The following is a 15,360-nucleotide window of genomic DNA, read 5'->3' on the forward strand; positions in this document are numbered from 1 at the left end:
CGCAAGTGACTGATTATTCCAGGCCCACAACTGGATGACCACACTATAGCTTTTGCATGCTAACAGCAGGGCCTAGCTAGGCAGGTGTCTCAAAGCCCTTCTCTCTTTCTGCAGAGGCTGGCTTTGCTGTCACAGCCATCTCCCGCACCCCTGGTGTGACCTACAATGAGTCTTTCGACCTCCAGTGCATCATCAAGCCCCACTACCCGTCGTGGGTACCGGTGTCGGTGATGTGGCGTTTCCAGCCTGCGGGCAGCACCGAGTTTCATGACCTGGTCACCTTCACGCGTGACGGCGGGGTCCAGTGGGGTGATGGGTCCATTGGTTTCCGGACCCGCACTGCCATTGAGAAGGCCGAGTCCAGCAACAACGTACGCTTGAGCATCAGCAGGGCGAGCGACACAGAAGCCGGCAAGTACCAGTGTGTGGCTGAGCTCTGGAGGAAGAACTACAACAGCAGCTGGACGCGGCTGGCGGACAGAACTTCCAACCTGCTGGAAATCAGAGTCCTACGGCCAGGTGAGTGGCCAAAGCGCATGAGAGGGGCTGGGGGTATGTGCTAGTGCTGTGGTAGTCTTTCTGGAGTGAGAACTGCTCTCGTGGCTGTGATTGACATCTCACACTGGTATATGGCTCGGGTAGGACTGCTCAGCTCTTCAGCTGTGGATATTTTGGAGCTCCGTTTTCCACCTCTCGGGAGCTGGGTCCTCTCTTTACTCCTTGTGCACTGTTCATGGGCTTTCCTTCTGGGAAGCAGTGTTCACACCGAGGTTGGACAGAGCCTTGGGCAACATGGTCTAGTGTGAGGTGTCCAAGCCCATGGCCAGTGGGGTTGGAACTAGATGATCTTAAGGTCCTTTCCAACCGAAACCATTCTACGATTCTGTGATTCTATGACTGAAGCTCAGTTCAGTCCTTCAGCTGTTCTTGTGAAATGGAGGTGGCTTTCAGATTGCCACCTCCATTCATCAGAGCTGACTAACCTGGGGAAGAGGGCAAGGGACGGGGCAAACGGGCTGAAAGAAGAGAGGCATGCTCCCACCAAAGCCTGCGTGTGTGCATGCACCATAGGTGAGGTGCTGCAGCTCTTGCCTAGGAACTTGCTGCATCTCTCACTTTGCTAGAGGCATCTTCAAAAGCAGCTAGTGATCAAAGAGCCTGACTTTCATCTCCACCAGAAACTGAACTCTTCCCAGTCACCAAGTCTGTGGTTGCCCACACAGAGTTTACAATGGCTAGGTGAGAGACACATGGCTTGGCAGGGAGAGTCAGGTAACCTGCTAGGTGCTTATACACCTGCTAGGTGCTCTCTATACAGGCAGTGGAGACAGTTAGGTGCCTTCTGTAGGCATTGTCACTAATATTATGGTCGTGCCTTCTAGTGTCCATGGAAGCTGCAAAGATATGTGGTCAGAGGAGCTCTGGGCCATCACTGAGCTGAACAGTTTACTGCTGTCTTGGCCTAACAGCTGGAGTTGATGTTTGGAGTGAGACTTTTAACACCTTCAAGACCTGGCTCAGGTCCTTGAAGCACGGTAGTCCTCCTTTCGTGTTCCTGTGCAGAGGGACTCCTTCCTAGGGTCTGTATTCTGGCTTGAGCTTTGTGTTTTCCCTCTCAGTGGCCCTTTTCAAACTCTTCACCTTCCCTGATCCTGAGCACGTCTTTCAAAAAGTCAGAAGATGCTGTGAGCTCCAAGCACCTCATGAGCTCTCCATCATCTTTTTTCCCCTCTTTCCTTCCTTGATCTCATCTCCAGGTTAATGTCCTCCATTTATCTTGATTATCCTGCCTTGTAATACAAGTTTTATTGCTCGCAAGGTCAGGTTAGTGATGTTCATTATTTCAGCTTATTCCCCTAGGAAATAGCACTGACTGGCTGTGGTCCCTGGACTGATCCGCTTTTTCATTGCACATCTTTGTGCGTGCATATGTGTCTGAGGCAGAGAGAGAAGGAGAAATCCTTGTTAACAGCTTCCAGAAGAGAGCCTCTGTGTCAGCTCATGGTGGTGAGGGGGACATTTAAAGGACACATAAACCATGGTCTTGCAGCCAGTTTGTCTCTACCAGAGTAGTAACCATCAAGTGACGCTTTAACTGAACAAATTATCTAGGTCTCCATGGTTTTTACCTTTCTCTATCTCCCTGCTGTTCAACAAACTACTGCTACACAAACCTTAGCTGTCAGTCCAGTGAGCCTTTAATGTTTGTGGTTTTATGGTTCACAAGGAGGGATGGAAGATAAGTTGAGGACACCTAAGAGTGTCTCTGGCAGCATGGTTGCACTCCCACTGTTCTGTTTCCATATCTCAGGCAGCCTCTGAGAACTGACATTGATGTTCTCCACGAATGCAATGCCAGCATTCGTACCAACAACTGCTGTAGTTCTCTCTGGTTTTGCAGACTGCAGAGGGTCATATCATTTCTTTGCTGGATCTTTGGCTGAATAACCTCCAGTGAAGATCCAGCATAATGTGAAAAGCACCTTGGACACCTCTGAATGAATGTCCTAGAGACCCTGCAGTGAGACCTGTGCTGATGAAGCAGGTGCTGGTTTTTAGATTAATATCCAGGGCTTCTACAAAAAGGGTCAGTCAAGACCCCTGAACTGTTGAATACTTGAGAGTGCTGCCACTCTAATTCTCTGTCTCTGTAGTCACCTTAATCTGAGATAACTTCGGTTTACTATCAGGTATCTTAGTCCTGGCTTTCTTCTTTTCCTTGCCACTGCCTATGGATTCCTGCCTTGTCCCATATGCCAGTGAGTTTGGGGTGAGCTATCTCTGATACCAGTCCACTAATGCACACTGTAAAGAAGGTTTGTACAGAGGTGTTTTGGTAAATTGAGCCAGTGTGTGTTTCCAGGTTGTAAGTGAATGTTGGGATTTTAGTTTTCTTTTCAACCCCTGCTCCCTCTTTGTCAGAGTGACCTTTCTATTTGACAGATTCCAGGTGCAGATGTGGCAATCGATATATGTCAGCCTGTAAAGTGTGTTCAGGTGAGAAAGGTAAAATAGTGGCTGCCTGATTGCTTCATTAATCTCTTTGCTCTGTGAAATCTCACATCCTCAAAGGACAGGGTGCTGAAGCTTCTTCTGGTGTATCGGTTTGCTGTTTCAGTGCTCAGACCCTCTCTCCTTGGCAGTCTTGCAGTGGGTAGTATTTGTAGATGTCATCTTTGCTGAGTGGTAACTGCAGAGGTGGCAGCACTGGTCTTTAATTGCATTTATTAATGTGGCTGCACCTATGGCTTTCGCATGGCCAACAGATAATGTTGAGGAAACATCAGAAGCTTGAAACACTCCAGTCCTGTCCTAGTCCCAGAAAGAAATGAGCAGTATTTGAAAAATGAAAAACATAGCTCCTGAAGGAAGGAGTGAATAAGGCAGACAACAGCAGCATTAACCCAGTTCTGAATACAAGGTCTGTAGATGGGATGGCACAAGTGTCCTGCATGGCATCTGGAGCCAGATTTGGTCCTTGAATGTGACCTTCCTGGCATGAAGCTGTTAGAAGGACTGGCAGTGTGAGGACCTATAAAAGGTGCTGGCTCTACGTGTGAGAGCTTATGGAGAATTTGAATATCATGAGGGCACGTTGTTCATCACTTGCTGTTGAGTAAAAGTTCACCAGCAGTAGCAGAAGGATCCGAAGCTCCCTTTCATGGCTTGCTCCTTGATGTCATGTAAGCCCGCACAGCCTGGGTTGCAAAGTAGAGGGAGGTTTGTGCACAGGTAGGGGCACCCAGTCCCAGATAGCTCATGTGTGCCTTGCAGGGAGAGGGACCTCACTGCTGTAGGGTGAGAGCTGGGTTTTAACTTCTGTAGGCTGGGGCACAAATCCAGGCTGGTGTAGGGTCTGTCAGTCAGGGCTGTGGACCAGACAGGCTAGATCACCTGTGGCAGGCTCTGTTCTGGCTGTTCCTTCGATTGTCCTTCCTTTCAAGGATGGAGCAGCTGAGACAGGAGGCGCTGTCTGGGGGTGATGTGCATCTATGTGGTCTGCAGGACTCAGGCAAGGGCAGAAGACATGATGGGGACTGTGCTGCAGTCTGGGCAGGCTAGGATGTCTGGGTAGGATTCTTCTGGCAAGGAGCATATTTGCGCTGGTATACTGAATTGTTACTGCCCTTGTACACATTTTACCGCACTACCTTTCCCCTGCAGTACAAGTGAGGGGGTGATTTGCCAGAGCTTTGAGAGCGCCTGGGGTCTGAGCAGTAGGGAGTCTCTGGCAATGGCAGGATAAAGAAGAGCAGAACTTTCACACAAGCAGGCAGTTGTGCAACCCCCTCAGCCCTTTTGTACTCGGGCACAGACCTCTTTAACCAAACCTGTAGGGCACCCACCTCCACGTTATTCTGTGCTCTTCATACTCCTCCATCCTTGTGTCGTCCCTCAGCCAGTTCCTTCAGGACTAATCCTTAAGCAGGTGCACAGGGAGAAGCTGCAATTGTCTCTATAAATCTGCTGTCTTGCTGACGGATTTTTGACAGTAATGAATGTGGAGGAGGGATGGGGAGGGGTGGTGGGGGATGATAACCAGGCATACACGAGGGTGCTGGGCTCCTCCCTGATTTTTTGCAAGCTGGGCTATGGCAGATTGATTGACCTGTGAGCCGATGAGCAAACAAGGCAGTCAGGCTCTTCATTAGAGCATTAATTAGCTTCCAGGGGCTCTCCAGGGGCTACTTCTTAAAGTTTGGTTTATTAGGAGCTGTCAAGTTGAAACCATTGTCTTGGAGAGAGAAGCTGGGAAACACTTGTGCCTGAACCTTATTTTTAGAGTGGGGTAAGCCAGAGCTGTGCTTCCCCTGAAACCCTTCACTTGGGTGGGAACGCAGCACTCTGCTGCCCTTCTGCTATCCATGAGAAACCACCACTGACAGCAGTTCGGCTGCACTGGGCTGGTGGTGGACAGTGAAATCTAAGGGGTGGAGGGCAGAGGACCCTTAGTTTTTTTTTGTCCAAGACCACATCTGTGGCAGCTGCAGAGAAGCTGATCAGTATCCTGCTCATCTTCTCTGAAGACTCAGTGAGTGGCCAAGCAGGTGATGGTTGTGACTGCACAGGGTCAGGATGAGGCAGAGAAGAACTGGAAAACCAGGCTGCTGTATGACACGCTTAATGCTGAGGGAGGAGGGTGGACAAACAATTGCCAAGACACTTGTGAAGTATAAGGAGAGGCTTTCCCTAAGAAATAAAAGATACTGCTGTTAATGCCTTTCTTCCATCTCATTTCTTGGTAACGTCTGCATGTGAGGTATCCTCTTGTGGATGCATGTGAAAGATGCCTTTTCTATGATGAGTGGCCAGTGGGGTACTGACCACACTCTTAAATGCAAGCTCAAACAAGTGTTTTCAGGGGCCACAGAGTGCCCACTTTAAAACTGGACACTATTTGCTGCTGGCAGCATCCAGCAATAAAGTTGAACAAGGACAGCTAATGAGCTGGATACAGAAGTTAAGTCTGGAAACTTAAGTTCGCTGCTTTCTTGATCCCGGAGTGTTTTTTCTCTGTAGGATAGCACTGCTTCCCTGTTTTACAGCACCTGCTCCATCTGGCAGATAGTTTTACTCTTGCTTGAGTGATGAAGGAGGTCAAGAAGTGCTCAGGAGAGACAGGAGGCTGTTCATCAGCAGCCTCCACTGTGGCGCAGAGCAGTTTCCTCTCCTCTGGGTGCTCAGGGACTTGTGCCTTCCCTTCACCACCAGCGAGGCCAGACCTGCTGTTCTGACTCAGCTGCTGCTCTTTCCTCTTGGCTTCCAGCACTTTGTAAAGACAGAATGAAGGGGTTCAGTGTTATGTGACCCAGGGCTGTTCCCTTGCATAAACCTGCATTAGAGACCTAGCTGGAGCTCTTTTTGAGGTAAGACAGGTGAGTTTGCTGCTTCTGCCTCATACCCCTGGTAGTCTCCTACCCTGCACGTTTTCTTGGGAAGCTCTATCCCCACACTTGCCAGGTCCTCTGGCACAGCTTCCTCACTTAGACTTGCCGCTGCCTCTTTGGCATAGTTATTTATCCCATGCTGGCACCTCGGGGTGCCTTTCTCCACACTTAACCATCACACTCCATACTTCTCCCCCATCTTTTCTGTGTACTGTCACTGTCACACATACCTGAGAGCCTTCTCTTGCTGCCTCTGTAGTGCATAACATACCCTCTAGTCTTTGGGCACTGGTTTGTGAATACAGGTTTGAGGTGGGGTTTCTCCTGTGGGGTGTTTCCTGGCTGGCTTTGTCAAGCCAGCTGTGGAATTGGAGAGATGCTCTGCCATATCATTCAGCGAGGAAACTGGACCAGTGCAGGTCATACATTGGTGTGAGCTTACATTGGTGTCACTTGTCCTCATGGGGGACTTCAACCATCCTGATACCTGTTGGAGGGATGGTGAGGCCCAGCACAAGCAATCCAGGAGGTTCCTTGATTGTGTGGAAGACAGCTTCCTCCTGCAAGTAATAGAGGAGCTGACAAGGAGAGGTGCCATGCTTGACCTTGTGCTCACCAACAGGGAAGGGCTGGTTGAAAATGTGACGCTCCAGGGTAGCTTTGGTTGCAACAATCATGAGATGCTCGAATTCGAGATCCTCAGGACAGTGAGAAGAGCGTGCAGCAAGCTCACTGCCCTGGACTTCAAGAGAGCAGACTTTGGCCTCTTCAGGAACCTGCTTAGTAAGGTTCCATGGGATACAGCCCAAGAGGGCAGGGGGGCCCAAGACTCTTGGTTGATACTAAGGATCACCTGCTACAGGCTCAGGAGTGCTGCATTCCAACTAGAAGGAAATGCAGTAAGAGGGCCAGGAGACCTTTTATAAGGAGCTGCTGAGGAAACTTAAGAGGGAGAAAAGAGGCTTATAAAAGGTGGAAGCAAGGACAGGTGGCCTAGGAAGAGTACAGGGATGTTGTCCAGGAAGCTAGGGACCAGGTTAGGAAAACTAAGGCCCAGTTAGAATTAAACTTGGCTAGGGGTATTAAGGATAACAGGAAGGGATTCTATAGGCACATTGCGAATAAAAGAAAGACTAGGGACAGACTGGGCCTTCTCCAGAAGCTGTCAGGAGACCTGGCTACACAGGATTTGGAGAAGGCTGAGGTTCTGAATGACTTCTTTGCCTCAGTCTTTACTGGAAAATGCTCTGACCACACCACCCAGAAGGCAGATGCAGGGACTGTGAGAATGAGGACCTTGGGCCCACTGTAGGAGAGGATCAGGTTCAAGACCATCTTAAGAACCTGAACGTGCGCAAGTTCAGGGGACCTGATGAGATCCATCCACAGGTCCTGAAGGAGCTGGCAAATGAAGTTGCTAAGCCACTGTCCATAGTATTTGAAAAATCATGGCAGTCAGGTGAAGTTCCCAACGACTGGAAAAAAGGGAAATATAACCCCCATTTTCAAGACCGCAAATGCGGAAGACCAAGGGAACTACAGAGCAGTCAGTCTCACCTCTGTGCTTGGCAAAATCCTGGAGCAGATTCTCCTGGAAGGCACATGAAAATCAACAAGGTGCTTGGTGACAGCCAGCACGGCTTCACTAAGGGGAAATCCTGCCTGACCAATTTGGTGGCCTTCTATGATGGGGCTACAGAACTGATGGACAGGGGTAGAGCAGCTGATGCCATCTACCTGGACTTGTGCAAAGCGTTCAACACTGTCCCACACGACATCCTTGTCTCTAAATTGGAGCAACATCAATTTGATGGATGGACCACTTGGTGGATAAAGAACTGGCTGGATGGCCACACACACAGAGTTGTGGTCAATGGCTCAATGTCCAGCTGGAGACCAGTAACGAGTGGTGTCCCTCAGGGATCGGTGTTGGGACCGATCTTGTTCAACATCTTTGTCGCTGACATGGACAGTGGGATTGAGTGCACCCTCAGCAAGTTTGCCGATGACACCAAGCTGTGTGGTTCAGTTGATACACTGGAGGGAAGGAATGCCATCCAGAGGGACCTTGACACTTGTGAGGTGGGCTGATGCCAACCTCAGGAAGTTTAACCATGCCAAGTGTAAGGTCCTACACCTGGGTCGGAGCAATCCCAGGCACAGCTGCAGGTTGGGCAGAGAAGAGATTCAGAGCAGCCCTGCGGAGAAGGACTTTGGGGTGTTGGTTGATGACAAAATGAACATGAGCCGGCTTCAGTGTGCGCTTGCAGCCCAGAAAGCCAGCCGTGTCCTGGGCTGCATCAAAAGGAGCGTGACCAGCAGGTCAAAGGAGGTGATCCTGCCCCTCTCCTCTGCTCTCGTGAGACCTCACTTGGAGTATTGTGTGCAGTTCTGGTGTCCTCAACATAAAAAGGACATGGAACTGTTGGAACAAGTCCAGAGGAGGCCACGAGGATGATCAGGGGACTGGAGCACCTCCCATATGAAGACAGGCTGAAAAAGTTGGGGGTGTTCAGCCTTGGAGAAGAGAAGGCTGCGTGGTGATCTCATAACAGCCTTCCAGTATCTGACAGGGTCCTACAAGGGACCTTCATTAGGGACTGTAGTGGTAGGACAAGGGGTAGCGGGTTAAAACTTAAGCAGGGAAAGTTCAAGCTAGATATAAGGAAGTTCTTCTCTGTGAGGGTCATGAGGCACTGGCACAGGTTGCCCAAGGAAGTTGTGAATGCTCCATCCCTGGTAGTGTTGGAAGGCCAGCTTGGACAGTCTTGGGTGACATGGTCTAATGTATGGTGCCCCTTCCCATGGCAGGGGGGTTGGAACTGGATGATCTTAAGGTCCTTTCCAACCCTAACTATTTTATGATTCTATACTGCAGGCAGTCTTGCTTTTCAGCCCTCTGTCAAGAGTGACAGTGCCAGGACACCTGGGCTGTATTCAGGATATGCTGCTCTGTTCAAATTAACTTTCTTCATGCTTGCTTTCTAAGGAGCCATTTTTTCACTTCAGTTTCAAAGCACGCTCTGCTTCTCTCCTTAGTATCTCCTGAGTGGTTTTCAGCTCCCATTTGCAGCATGCATACACAGAACCACTGTGTCAGCCTGTTCGCAGTCTGTGCACATGCAACTTCTTTGATGTCGTCTTGAACATCTTTGCAACACACACTTTAGCTTCTCATTGATTTGCTGTTTGCTCTCCTTGGACGAAAATACTCTGCAGTGAACAGTACTTAGACATTGTCCAGCTCTAAAGCGTTGTGCATCCCTGATGTCCTTGAAGACTTCAAAAGCAGAGTCAGCAGGAGCAGCCCTTGGGGGAGAGGAAGCACTGGTGATGAGTGGGTTTCCAGCCAGGCATTGACCACCGTTCTCCTTCCCCAGCCTGTGTATGGAGCCCTAGCCCCTCAGCTGTCATGCTGATCTCTGCAGGGTGAGAGGCCTCAGGGTCAGCAGGTTCAGTGCTGCAGCAGCATGATTTTTCTCTTGCTGCATCCTCATCCCTCCAGTCAGAGTGATATCCAGACAGGTATCCTTCCCAAAATGCCCGAGCAGCAGCTTCAGCTGTCTGTCCTTACACCTGGAACCTTGTGCTTCCATATCGTGTTGGATGCTTCTCCTGGGATGAGAAACTATTCTGTGTAAATCCTTCACACAGCCAGGCTATGTCCTGTTTTGAGAACAATGCTGAAAACCCAGGCAGAGAGATGGCCCAGCCCAAATTACTCTTAAGTCCCCTGCCTCTTGCCTTTGTGAGCATTGGTTTGACTGATGGTCTGGGGATGGGACACAATGGCTTTGTTTTTCAAAGCAGCAGTGACCTGCATACCCAGGTAGTACAGCAATGACAACATTAAGGGAGCAATTTCAGTAAAATAAATCCAGCTATTTCTTCTCATGGTGATTTTATCTTGTGAGATTAATAACTGTCAGCAAAATAAACAAGGACAATTTTTATCTGAATGCTTTTCTAGAACACAGGATTCATAAAGGGCTGAGTATTGTGGGGTTTCTACCTGTATTAACATTGGTGAAAAACTAAATTCCTGGGTTCACTGAACCTGAGATCTGCTTCCTTGGAGCAAAATGGCAGGCTCCAAACATGCTGAACCTATGGTTCAGGGTCTTTTTATTTTAACATGTATAATAGAAGTTGGCTCCCAGGGCCATCTTACTTGCTTAAATAGGAATTTGGAATGCTGTTAAAGAAAACTCCTACATTTTCCCTGTCCCTGAAGGGTGTAACAGAGAAGCAGGGAGTACAGAGTGATGAATCTGTAGCCCATCCTGCTGTAATACTTTCTTGGCCCTTAAAAAGGTCAAGACAAATTTCTTAAGCAACAACAGATGGCTCATTTCACTTGGTTGGTCTTCCACACAGGAGTTGAATGCACTGATAACGGAGGCAGTAGCATCATGAGTATTTTGAATACAGGTAGAGCTGATCTAGCGTTTGGTTTCACAGAAGAAATTGATCGTCATGCCTGACACATGCTGCTGTCTGCATGGTCCTGACCCATTCCTTGTGCCAGCATTCATGCCACTGTGCACCAGCTCAGTTTACTAAACCTGCAGAAAATTAACATGGTGGAAGGGCATAGTTAAAGGTGAGTAGAGTGCTTTGGATAGATGCAGTTTTGTCCTTCTCAGGGGACTTCATCTTTGCACAGAGGGTAGCACTGGCAGCCTGGGCTTATCAGGGCTGGTGCGGGCAGTGTCCAAAACACCTCATGATCCTGCCTGGGGGCTGTCTGGAGAGCTTGCTGTCTGGATGGCAAGGAAATGGCATTTGCTATCACCCTCAGCATCTCATCTCTCTCTGCCTTGCAGCCAGTTTTTTAGCAGTAGCTGCAGGAAACTCTCAAATACAGTACATGCAGAAGTCAGCCATGCGCTATAGGGTGCAGTTGTACTCTTAGTGTGCACCTACGCAAACTTCTCAGATATGTTTCTGGCAGCCTGCTAGGAGTCTGAGCCATTAATGGCCAGCCTCCAGAGCAGCATGGGAGTTTGTGTGTGGTGCTGTGGTGTGTGTGAGAACTTGCTCTTCAGGTACATTTAATTACTTTCTTTTCCTCCCTAATGGACGGAACATTCCTTTGTTTGAAATCTTTCTGATGAGGACTTGATTAAATATCTCAGTATGTTACTTTGTTTTCTTTCTTCATCCTCACTGGCTCTGGCTTGGCACTGAATTTATCTTCCAGTGATCCTATCTCCATATTTTAATTTACAAGTGATCAGTGAGCTGTATATTGTTTTCTGACAGCAGGCACAACTCATGCTGGAAATCTTTTATTCCTCCCTCCCCTCCTCTCTCTCCTGCAGAACTTTTTCATTCATTTTTTTGGCAGGAAGGTTTCTGGTTTTAGTTTTGTGGGGCATTTTGCTTTGGGGTGGATTTGTTTCTTGCTGTTCTTTAAAGAGACATGGTTTCTCTTTCTTGGGAAAGTTCTTGCTTTTCCCAGGCTAGCGGCACATCACAGACGGAGATCTCTGGCTTATCCATGATCAGACCTCGGAGGCTGTGGACCTCCCAGCTTTCTCCATCCCTGAAGCTACCTACACACATGGCCTTTCACATATATGCTCAAGATATATGGCTTCAGGGCTTAGAATAGACTTTCTGGGTCACATATGCATGCCTCCCCGAGGCCACACTTGGTTACCTGTAGTTTGTTAGCTGCTCCAGAGACTCCAGCATGGCATGGCTGGTAATCCCATGGCTGAGCAGATGTCCTTGTCAGTGCCTCCCATGCAGTCTTCACACCACAGCATGAAGCATGCAGTGATGGACTTGACCTGCTGCCTATGTATTTGGTAGGTCAGCTGTCTTAACTGTGCTGCTTTTGGGAGGGGGGGGAGGGGGCACTAGGTTGCTTGTTTGTCAGTAGGTTTGGATTATGTGGTGCTCACCTTCTACAGGGCTGGAGCCAACAAGGGTACAGCAGAAGAGGCAGGTCCACTGCAGGGTTTGAGGGGAGATGCCTGTTCTGTTTTGCCACAGCACCCTGTGATAGCATTTTGAGTACATCATGCTGCGCTTCCCCGAGCTACAGTAGTACAGTGAGCTTCAGGGCACGAGCCAGTGCTTGGGGCTGAATTCAGGGCTGGGGCTGTTGGTATAGGTGATGGTCACCATGGATGTGCACCGGTATTTAAGTGCTGAGCGCATCTTGCTGCAGTAGCAGGCTGTGAGGATGGGTAACACCTGTGTCTGATGGGCTATGGACTTTGCAGCAACTTGCTGAAATGCAGGGCGCTTGGTTTATTCCTGGCCTCTTTCTGTCCTTGAGAGGAGGTGAGTCACACCAGCTCCTAGGCTTGCTCCTGGGGCTGAGAGCACCTACCAGTTCATGCTGCAAGAAACACTATTTGCAGCATCATACAAAGAACAGTAAATCTGGGGAGAAATGTCATGTAGCTGATGTTTAGCAAAGCATGAGCAGTACTTGCAGGCAGGCTAAAGCTTCTCAAATCCCAGGGAAGTGGAGTAGCATTTCCGTGGCTCCTGGGATGATGCCAAGGGGCATGGTAAGGGCGGGTGAAGGCATGTCAGCTCCTTCCCACTCTGCACAAGGTCTCTGCCCTGGCACAGCCCTCTGTATCAGAAAGGATGATCATGGAGAAGTGGGGATTTAGCTGTACAAAATTAGTAGGCTAGAGTGATTGCAGGAAGACCTGAAAGAGGTGCGAGAGCTCCAGCTGTGGATCTCTGTTGCTGCAGACAGACATACATTTTGCTTTGGTTTTTTTGCATATCCAACCTAGAGCAGCATATTTGCAACCTAGACATGAGCAGTTTGGGCACTGCTCTGAAACCAGCACTCCTGAAGGTCAAGATGGTAGGTTAGTGTTCAAAGGCTCTCTGCCTGCTTGGGAGGGGGCAGCAGCTGAGCCTTCCTGAGGAAAGGGTTAACACTCTCTGCTTCCCATGGAGCTGCTCTCTCAGTAATTCAATCATGTCAGCCTGTTTGCAGGCAATAATTCATTGTTATAGGAACACTACAGTAAAGTGACAAGTTAATAATGGCAGTAATAATGGCAGGCAAAGTCTAACGCTATTTCCCTTTCCCCTGCTCCTGTTGCACCAGCAGCCTCCCATGTTGACTAATGCAGTTTGCAGCCTTGCTAATCCAGTTTCAGGAGGAATTGCATTCTGTTAAAAAGAGAATAGCAGGAGTCTAAGCTGTGCTGCCATGTTCCTGCCATCTTGGGGGAGGCCGCCCAGCGCTTGGAAGTCTCTGTCTTTACTTTGCAGTGATTCCTATGCCAGATAAGCAAAGTCCTCCTAGAAGCATCTCATCTTCCCTTCTATGAATGCCATTCCTCTGGTGCCTCTTTTCTGAAAGGGCTCATACATCTTTCCCTTTTGAACATGGTTTGGTTTCAGCTAACCTAGTAACCTGAATCACCCACCCCTTGCCACACTGAGTCAGAAGGCTAGTGTGTACTTGCTTGATTCCCATTGCCCCATTTCTCCATGGTCATTAACATGGGTGTCCTTGCAAATTGTGGAGGTGGAGGAGGCTCTTCAGCCCTGCTTTGTGGAAGGGAGAAGGGCTGGCAGAGTGTTAGCGCAAGTCTAAGCCTGTTGTAGGGCAGTGACCTGGTGAATTCCCAAGAGGAATTTGGGCACTAAGTGCTTTTCAGGCCCTAGCAAGGAAAATGATGAGGCACCTCTGGGTTGTGACTGCAGGCTGAGGAGGCAGGTGAGTTTGTGCCAAAAGCCCTGTCAGTGCCCTTCAGGATACTGGAGAGACAGAGGTTCCTTGCAGGAAGTCACCTTGGGTCTGTGCTCCTGGAAATGAGTCACTCCTGACCAGTCTGATAAACCCCATGTCTGGTGTTAAACTGGGTCTGGGTTCAGGTTGGTTTGGCCTTGTTTCTGCTTACACCACCCCCCCACCCCCCCGCATCATCAGCACTTCATCAGTTCTCTCCAGCCAAGAGAATCTTCTTGAGGACCTTTCCCCGGAGGGCATCAGCCTGCAAAGTGGGACAGCGCCTCCCCGCTGTAGTGAGAGGGCACCTCAGGGGCTCTGTGGGCTGCAGGGTTTTCTATGGGGCTGTTTGAGGGGAAGGCATCTTCAGCTGCAATTAGACATTGTCATTCCCAGGACTTGGTAACAGTGGCTCCCAGGTGCGAAGTAAATTCCCACTGTTGTATTTTCTTGCTGTCTAAAAGGGAAGATGATGTAAGGAGTCTGAGATACAGTGTCTTTTCATTGCAGAACTTTAAGGTACAGATTGCAAAGTGCTTTGATAAAGGTAAGTGTTGTAACCCCTGCTTGATAATTAGGAAACAGAGGGCAGGGAGCCAGGTGGCTTTACCATTGCCGTGAGTCAGCAGAAAAGCTGTGAATCACATCACTGCCTCTGATGACTGCTTTCCCTTCCCCCAGTTATTTGTATAATTGTGCTTACCACATGTCCAACTTGAGGAGACTGATTGCCTGCTTGATGGTTTATGGAAAACTACCGTATATAACAGCTTGTAGAGCACCTAGCCATGCAGTAGCCTGCTGTGGTTGTAAGGTGGTGTCTGACCTCACCCCCATCCCAGAGGTGCAACCTTTGAAGACCAGGGACTGGTCTTCAAGACAGGTATCCTGAGACCGTGCATGTCTTCTGATGTCTTCTGTCCTGTGCTGCCTGCAGGATCCCTGCCCAGGCACTGCTGAAGAGTTCAGTGCCTGTACTTGTTCTTCACAGAGCCTGCACTGCTTTACAGGGGCTGCTAGACCCTTAGCTTAAAAAAAGAGAAAAAATATGAGGATTGTTATCATGACTTGTTGCCAGTGTAAATTGAAAGCCTTACTACTGTACATAGGACCAATTACAGTACATCAAGGTATGATTTCATCTTTACTGGCACCCCCCCAGGAAGCCAGGAGACGTCGTGGCAACAGGATTATGGTTTGCAGATGATGTGCATGGTAACTTCGCTTAGATACGTGCACCTGTTTCCCTCACTAAGCAGATGTTCAGGAGGCTGTTAAGAGAACATCAGTCTCTTGACAGTGCAGCAGAAAGTGCTGCGTAGCTGTGTTCACATCATTGTGCCTACCACCTCCACTGCCTGACAGAGGGCTGGAGCAGCCCTGCCCAGGCACACTGGAGCCCCAGCCCCTGGGGCAGAACACATCAGTTCAGCATTTGAAAACCAAGCCCTTTCCTGGCTCTCTGCTCAGGCAAATCCGTAAGTCAGGAAAGGGAGTTTCCCTGTGTCAGGAGGGCAAGATTTGGCTGGCTCAGTGCCTGGGGTCTTGCAACCTCACTCATGCACCAGCAGCGACAGTCATTTCCATGTCATGGCAGGCATCTTTAAGCATGACCTGGCAAGTTGCATGGGGCACAGAGAGACCCACCCTGTGCTAGAGTAGACTTACTACCAGGTTGGAAAGAGTGTTGTATTGTACCATTACCCTCACCATCCCTCTGGACCACCAACTTCAGGATTATTTCTCCCCTAT

The 15,360-nt window shown here is 49.2% G+C and overlaps 1 protein-coding gene across 5 annotated transcripts in view; it reads left to right on the top strand.

Annotated features, from left to right (window-relative positions):
* IGSF3 (immunoglobulin superfamily member 3) overlaps positions 1 to 15,360 on the top strand; it is a 156,684-nt gene that overhangs the window by 129,183 nt on the left and 12,141 nt on the right. For all 5 annotated transcript variants that reach the window (XM_062614649.1, XM_062614653.1, XM_062614648.1 and 2 more), the window contains one exon: positions 115 to 519. In XM_062614649.1, coding sequence (XP_062470633.1) covers positions 115 to 519 — 405 coding nt within the window. The remainder of the gene's footprint in view (positions 1 to 114; positions 520 to 15,360) is intronic.

Source organism: Pezoporus occidentalis, unplaced genomic scaffold, assembly GCF_034315485.1.
Source record: "Pezoporus occidentalis ecotype Australia unplaced genomic scaffold, CSIRO_AGI_Poc_V1 ctg177, whole genome shotgun sequence".
Taxonomy (NCBI): domain Eukaryota; kingdom Metazoa; phylum Chordata; class Aves; order Psittaciformes; family Psittacidae; genus Pezoporus; species Pezoporus occidentalis.